The sequence below is a fragment of the Micromesistius poutassou genome, assembly GCF_964030765.1.
Source record: "Micromesistius poutassou genome assembly, contig: SCAFFOLD_6358, whole genome shotgun sequence".
Taxonomy (NCBI): Eukaryota; Metazoa; Chordata; class Actinopteri; order Gadiformes; family Gadidae; genus Micromesistius; species Micromesistius poutassou.
The window spans coordinates 2281-10574 of record NW_028177725.1 but is presented as its reverse complement, the minus strand read 5'-3'; the positions used below and the strand labels follow the sequence as shown (position 1 = coordinate 10574).

General features: G+C 47.2%; 1 protein-coding gene and 1 pseudogene across 2 annotated transcripts; both read left to right on the top strand.

Annotated features, from left to right (window-relative positions):
• Positions 1 to 453: 453 nt before the first annotated feature.
• Positions 454 to 4798, top strand: LOC311375769 (acetylcholinesterase collagenic tail peptide-like; the record flags this gene model as incomplete). The annotated part of the gene is made up of 6 exons (XM_084490830.1): positions 454 to 550; positions 867 to 1006; positions 1805 to 1924; positions 2739 to 2868; positions 3990 to 4092; positions 4660 to 4798. Coding segments are annotated over 6 exons (660 nt in total), but the record flags the coding sequence as incomplete, so codon positions are not given.
• Positions 4799 to 5778: 980 nt separating this feature from the next.
• On the top strand, positions 5779 to 8002 carry LOC311375768 (peptidyl-prolyl cis-trans isomerase FKBP14-like; annotated as a pseudogene). Its single transcript has 4 exons — positions 5779 to 6043; positions 6139 to 6289; positions 6705 to 6832; positions 7464 to 8002. The product of its transcript is annotated as a peptidyl-prolyl cis-trans isomerase FKBP14-like (transcript).
• The last annotated feature ends 292 nt before the right edge of the window (positions 8003 to 8294 follow it).

Below are 8294 nucleotides of genomic sequence, written 5' to 3'. Positions count from 1 at the left end.
GAGTGTGTTGTGGTCCGTTTTGCAAAACGTATTCCATCTATGTGCGAGTGCCCTTTGTGATCTGGGGCGTAAAGGTCAGCTTCACACTGTGGATATCACAGTGTGCCAATGGACTGAGTTTATAAAGCGCTTTTCTAACCAGCGGCCACTCATTGTGCTTAACAGTTTTTGCCTAACGTTTCCCCATTCATGCACACATTCACACACACATTCACACACACATTCACACACTGACAGCAATGTCAACCATGCAAGGCGACCGCCAGCAGCAAGGGTTAGGTGTCTTGCTCAGGGACACCCCGACACTAGGGGGAGCCGGGGATTGTGTGTGTGTGTGTGTGTGTGTATGTGTATGTGTGTGTGTGTGCGTGCGCGCGTGCATGCGTGTGCTGTGCTGTGCAGACAAATATTTTACTGTGTGTCGTTAAACGGATGTTATTTTGTTTTGTAAAGGGCACTAAAGGCCATGCCGGGGCCCCGGGACGTTTGGGCCCCTCAGGCCCACAGGGCCCTTTAGGTCGTCCAGGCCCCCCGGGGCCACCTGCCTCAGGTGAGACCAGCTCTTATCCACACCGCATAGCAAACAGAAAACACGACGTACACAAGTAAGGGGCGATGTACAGCCAGCGGGTCTTATTAATACATACCAGTATTCAACATCAACATGTAATACAACCACATAACACATGTGTAGTAATCAACTGCCGTACAAATTCTTACCTGAAATACTTTTTTCTTTACGCGATAAAAAAAAATGGTACATCTAAATATGCATATAATAAATATACAATGAATAATGTTTCATGGATCGACACGTTTTAGCTGTTTTACTATACAACCCCCTCCTGCACCTGCTCCTGTTCCAGCCCTCTACGTGGTGGGGGAGAAGGGGGACTTGGGACCCCGCGGCCCCCCGGCTGTCTGCCGCTGTGACCCCGCTCCGGGGGTGAGCAGCGCCCCGTTCAGCAGCTACACGCGGCTGGACAACTTCCACAAAGTCCCGGCAGTGAGTCTGACTCACTCACCCACTCAAAACCGAAACGAAAGTCGAAAACAAAAAACGTTGGGGGCGTTTGAGTCATTGGCAAAAAAAAATAATACCCCCATCTAACTTTTCCAACGGTTTCAGCAGAATTCATTAATAACCGAATGTGTTGGTTGCTTTCGCCGGCTAAACCGATAATTAGGCCGAACTAATAATTATGCAAGCAGAGATGCAGAGGTAAACGAGCTACGATGGCCGCCCTGCTGTGGTGCTTAACGAGCCAGCGTTTTACCCCTGGAAAAGAAGAGCAGCCAAAGTGATTACATTTCACCGTAAAAAATGAGCCGTAAAAATGGCATATTTTACAGCAGAGATTTTGTCTTTATGATGTTATTTTATGTCTGGTTTTGTTAGTATCCCATAAAAAACACCACAAAATGTAGGAAAACCTTGAATTGTGACTTTTACATTGCTGCCAGAGATTTTTGTATGTATGTCAGGACATTCCTTTTTATAGATCTGCGTGTGTGTGTGTGTGTGTGTGTGTGTCTATTTGTATGTGTGGCTGTATGGCTGTGTGCCTTTTGTGTGTATGTGTATGTGTATGTGTCGGTATGCGAGTGTGTGTGTCTGTGTCTATGTGTTTGTGTGTGTGTCTGTGTGTGTGTGTGTGTGAGTGTGTGTGTCTGTGTGTATGTGTTTATGTCTGTGTGTGTGTGTCTGTATGTGTGTGTGTGTGTGTGTGTGTGTGTGTGTGTCTGTGTGTGCGCGTGTGTGTGTTTGTGCGCGTGTGTGTGTGTGTGTGTTGTGTGTGTGCAGATATATGTCGTGAGCAGTGAGGAGGAGCTGAACAACCTACAAGTAGACAACGCTATAGCTCTCCGTAAGGATCAGAGGTCACTCTACTTCAGAGACAAAGATGGATGGAAGCCAATACAGGTAACTTTCTATCTATGTCTAACGTTGATCATTCTATTGTTCTATGCACTCTTCATTCATTTGATCTATTCTATAGTATCATTCTATCATGCTACAATTCGATCTATTGCTCTATTGTTCCATATGTGCTTCGGTTGTGACTCTTGCGATCGGAACTGCCTTTTAGCCTGGACAGTAGCGTCTGACCATAACGCCAGCAGGTATCAAGTCTCGCACTTAACCCACAACTTACTTTAAGATTTATTTACTATCAAGTATCGGCAGGAACCCATGCAACGCTTACATACCAGACGAATCCTGGCGAGCTCAGTGTAGGCATGGGGAGTGGTTTGAATCATGTCGCCACAGTAGCCTGCCCACATGGTGCCCAGATCCGTCCACACACACACACACACACACACACACACCGATGCAATCCAATCACAACGTGAGCCTGGGGATGTGGCCTTGCTCACCGTAACTCAATGTGAGCGGGATCCCATCTGGGACCCGGACGGTCCCGACCGGGCAGTTAAAGCGTCCCGGCGTTGATCTGGAGATAAGCGCAATCGCAAACGACGTGTGGCCCCCGAGGCCCATCCGTCTCGCTCTCTCTCTCTCTCTCTCTCTCTCTCTCTCTCTCTCTCTCTCTCTCTCTCTCTCTCTCTCTTTATTCATCTATCACTTCAGCCATCGCCATTCAGTTATTTATCTCCTCCCGGTACCTGGACCAGGACCACCACCCCCCCACCCAGTGAGCGGTTGTTATCCGTCCCCTGCGTGGGGGCATCTATATGAGGCTACATATCACCGCTAAGCCCTCTCTCTCCTCCAGCCCTTCCACCCCTTCCAGTCCACGGAGAAAGTGCCAGAGCAGGCGGGCGTGTGCGGCGACGGGAGGGTGCAGGCCGCCCAGGGAGAGGAGTGTGATGACGGCAACAAGGTCGTGACCGACGCCTGTCTCAGTGAGTCGTGCGCGCGTGCACGCGTCACGCACACACAACTGTGTCGACAAACGCCGACACACACACACGCACGCACGCACGCACGCGTGATCCTACAGACTTCGACTGTGCATACCGACGTTTCTGCTTTCCATACAGACCATGCATGCAACACTGTACTCTCACACACACACACACACACACCCATGCAAACAAAATAATACATTCACATTAATTCATTCATTCATTCATTCAACGTTTATTTCAAATGATCGGAGGAAACATTGATTAGGACCCTCATTGAGAATGATGACATGATAGCGCTATAGGAAATAAAATACAAAGACAAAATCAATCAAAAGAAAAAGACAGTCATGGGACGATTATTAAGTACTTTCCCAAAGTGTCCGAAAGGGATGAGTAGTATAGTAGTATTGATTTGAAGGTGACATTGCAAGATATTCCATGAGTCCCCATAAAGACACACACACAATGATACAGTGGCACAGGGACTATAAAGACACACGCAGACATACACACGTGGTCACACACACACACACACTCAACTTCACTAGCATACACATAAACACACACATACAAATAAACACATGAGCACCAGGAATCAACAACCTACACCTTTCCACGCACACGCACGCACACGCACGCACACACACACGCACACATACACACACGCACGCACGCACGCACACGCACACGCACACGCACACACACACTCACTCTCTTTTCATGCTGCAGACAGCTGCCTGGCTCCAACCCCCGGCGTTCATTTAGAATCGAATCCCTGCCGGTGTGTCCGAGCGCGGGCCAGGCAGCCCGGCGACTGGGCTCCTCGTTAATCTGGGTCCCTCTCCGTCTGTCAGCCTCGCTCGCCCCCCTATACCTCTCAATCCAATTAGAAACACGACTCGCAAACTGCTGCATGGGCTCGAACCACGGAACCCACCAGAGTGCCGGAGCAATTAGGGCGTCTCACTGCTTCTTTTTCATCTTTCCTTTTGTCTGCCTTATGATCCCCGTGCCCCTGATATTCCTAACAGTATCCTTCGCCGCTTTCGTTCGTCTTTGATCCTTTTTTTTTGTTGTTTTGTGCGTGTCGTTTTTTGCGTGTCACTTTTTCCCAGACTGCAAGTGGGCCTACTGCGGGGACGGCTACCGGCACGAGGGCATGGAGGAATGCGACGGGAAGGACTTTGGTTACCAGACGTGCAAGTCCTACCTCCCCGGGTATGTCTACGGTCTCTGAGCACCACCCCCCGCATCAGACACACACACACACACACACAGGCGCACGTGCAGCTTTACGAGTGTGTGTGTGGGGGAGTGTGCGGGACTCGTAAATGTGTGTTGAAAATGTACACACCAAAAATTGCTTGTCTGTCTGTCTGTGTGTGTGTGTGTGTGTGTGTGTGTGTGTGTGTGTGTGTGTGTGTGTGTGTGTGTGTGTGTGTGTGTGTGTGTGTGTGTGTGTGTGTGTGTGTGTGTGTGTGTGTGTGTGTGTATTTGTATGCATGTATGTGTTTTTCACTCTGTGTGTGTTGTGCGTGTGTGTGTGTGTGTGTGTGTGTGTGTGTGTGTGTGTGTGTGTGTGTGTGTGTGTGTGTGTGTGTGTGTGTGTGTGTGTGTGTGTGTGTGTGTGTGTGTGTGGCGCGTGTGTGTTTGTCTCTGTTTGTGTGTGCGTGTGTGTGTGTGTGTGTGTTTGTCTCTATGTTTATGTGTGCATGTGTGCGCGTGCGTGTCTCCGTGCCTCTGCCTCTTACCCCTTCACGTGTGCGCTGCATGCGTCTCCTCCAGATCCTTTGGCCAGCTGAGATGCACCGAGGCCTGCGTGATGGACTCCACCGGCTGTAAGTACTTCACCTGAGAGAGGAGCCCCAGCCGGTGCCTCCAGCACCGCAGCTACCCTGAGCCGGCTGCATGTCCAGACTTCCCCCTCTTTGCTTTTGGGCTTCAGACTCTCTTCCTCTTACCACTGAAGGCAACATCCCCGGAAGACAACTGGTGCCATTCCTTCAGGGGGTGGGAGGGGGGGGGGTGGGGGGGGCTGGGAAATTAACTAAGGACTAAAGGAGTGTATCTGATTACTGACCTCATCGGAGTCCTCCTGGTGGCTGCAGCACTGTTAATGACGACCATGGTGAATGTGTTTGACATGTTTTTAATAAGGTTTGGTTTTTAATAGCAACCGGTCGAGATGTCAAATGGCTGGCTGACTGTTACTGAAGTTGTGCTTGATGAAGAAATAAAAGATGTGTAGCAAGAGGCCATTGTAAATGGCGGCATTTTTTTGTGGCATATTTGAGTGGCAACGATGTTAGCAGTGATCGTATGGTGCACTGAGAATACAAATCAGGGGTGTGTACATAGGAATATATCTGAACAATTTAGATATCACACATAATATATTGATTAACTGTAACTGTGTGTAACTGCAGTGGAGCAGCGAATGCATGTGTGGTGATGTGGGGACCCCAGCATATTCCTATTAACTGTATGCATTAAGAATTTTAACAATGTTCTAACATTTACTCACCTATGGACCTATTTAAATTACTGTTGTAATTGTTGACGATAAACAATACATATTACTAGGCAAGCATGCTTGTATATATGTTTGTATTTATGTATGTATGTATGTTTTTTGTTTGTTTTTTACATTAAATGATTACTGAAATACCGAGATTTGTTAGCCTAGGAACTGAATGTCCGTTTAAAAAAAATTGAATTCGCAAACTCCTAATAAACTTGATTAACGTGTATTTCATGTGCAGCCTCCATTGATTCTAAGATGCTCTATGTGGGGGCGTGGTTATAGGGGAAGGGCGTAGCACTCAGCCAATCACAAGAACACTTCCTGCAACAACTTCCATGATGAAACTTCACTGCCACGTATGGAGCCAACTGGTTCAATGAAGTTGCAAATCAGTTCTTAACTCCAACATTATTTATTCGTTTAACGGAACAGAGCGCGCTCTTCTTGCATAATGCTGCTGGCTGTCCTGAGTTGGTTGTGTACCTCTCTCTTGGTCTCCGTCCGCGGTGGTAAACTGCCCGAGGCCGAGGTGAATATAGAGGTTTTGCACAGACCTTTCCTCTGTCATCGCAAATCCAAGTATGGAGACATTCTCTTAGTGCATCATGAGGGATATTTCCAAAACGGTACAATGTTTCACTCAAGGTAAGGTATCAAGGTAACAATCAATAGTGTTACATTTTGCAAAGAAAACGATAAATTATCTCCCAAACTGAAACTATGTTCGTTTTTGCCTCCAGTTACACTGATGGCGACAAGCAGGCAGTGTGGTTCACGCTGGCATCCGAGAAGTGATTAAGGGTTGGGATAAAGGCCTGCAGGAGATGTGCAGTGGAGAGAAGAGACGGCTGACCGTGCCCCCAGCTCTCGCATATGGAAAGGAGGGGAGAGGTATAGGCTACGACGTGTTGTATTTAGCAATTTGGCACTCATTTATTTTAAGACAATGCTAGTGGAATGCATCCATAACACACTTGATTCTCTGTTAAAGCCCTCTTGTTTTTGAATAGCATGAAAGGACTGCAACAACGGACGAGGGTCTTAAGAACCCACGCTGTTGTGTGGTCCCATTTTCTCACTATGGAGCATGTGAACAGTACTTCATGCATGCGTTTCTTGTGGTAAGAATTTGACGCACTTTAACCCCACTAACATAATGGCTGTTGTACTCTGCTTGACTGTCTTTCATAACACAAAGCAGATGAAATGTACTGGCTGATCATGACAGCACTTGTGATGCATGACCATAAAAGGTCATATATTGCAAGCAAACTCAGTGTGTGTGTGTGTGTATGCCGGTACTCAGGGAAGATCCCACCTGAGAGCACGTTGACCTTCGTCATCGAGGTCATGGAGATCCGCAACGGGCCCAGGTCCCACGAGTCCTTCCAGGAGATGGACCTCAACGACGACTGGAAGCTCTCCAGGGAGGAGGTGAGGGCGGCTTTCATTGGGATGTGGCGACATTGGAGTTTAGTTTATTTCACACAGTGGAGCAGAAAATGTATCGAATCAAATTTAGCTAATCGATTACAAATTAAAAAAAAAACATTTGCTGCCAAATGTTGCAGTTTGATTTCAGTATTTGGTTCTTGGATCTAGGAATAGTTGAGTTGTCTTGGCTGCTTGTCTGACAAAGCAATCACATCCGTCCCTCCCGGCCTATCACGTCGTTCCTCATAGGACGCTGTTTGGTCCTAACCACTGATTGGTTTGGACACAAACACAGAAGTTTAACTTGAAGCCTGGCAAGTTTGATTCATGTGGGATCGTAATCTCTCCAATCCAGCTGCACTGCTAGGTTAAGATAGAGGTTAAACTGTGTGTGTGTGTGTGTGTGTGTGTGTGTGTGTGTGTGTGTGTGTGTGTGTGTGTGTGTGTGTGTGTGTGTGTGTGTGTGTGTGTGTGTGTGTGTGTGTGTGTGGAAGCAGATGGACAAAGATGTAAGTCGTAATCAATTCAAGACCCAACATTGGGATTGCCTGCAAAGCACTTGTCTAACGGTGGTGCACACTCTTATTATCCCCCCCCCCCCCCCTGTCCGCTACACCGGACCACTGCCCAGGTGAAGGAGTACCTGCGGAAGGAGTTCCAGCGCCACGGCTACCCCCCCAACGACACCCACCACGAGAGCATGGTGGAGGACATCTTCGTCAAGGAGGACGAAAACAAGGACGGCTTCATATCGTCCCGAGAGTTTACTTACGTACACGATGAACTTTAAAACACATTCCACGGCGTGGTTCTCTGATTGTATGTCCGTTTTTCATGTTCGCTGTAACATCTGATTGTGAACCTTCAAACCAACTGGTCCTTTGGGTGGATGTTGTTGAAGAAAATGGGTTTCCAATAATTGAAACATTGGTTAATGTGCTTGGTTCGCATGCATTTGGTGTAGGATAAAATCAAATTCATGTTTCTCAATACAACTATTTAATATCCATTCGGTAAACCTGAAACAGAATTGTAAACATGCAATATTTTTATTGCTGGTATGTTTATAAAACCCCCAACTTCTTTGTTCGTAAAACTAATGAAGTAAAGGTTTATTTTTCACATACACTTTTATACATGTACAAGGTGCAATGCATTTTCCTAGCCATGCTTGACTGGGGGGGGTGTCTACAGTCTGACGAAAACGAGACGATAACTAAATAAAACAATTAAAAACTACGACGAAATCTTTTGACACTTTCGTTAACGAATAAAAACGAGACGAAATTGTAAGCGGGACGATTTGGGAAGCTCTTTATGTGGGGAAGTACTGATCGTCCCGCCCGGCAGGTCAACTAGCAGGCGCTTGCTGCGTCGCAAGCAAGTGTCCCTTTGTAAACAGTTTGGCGCAACAATCACCGGTTAAAACACAATCAACTAGAAGTCATTGGTAGACGAGTCA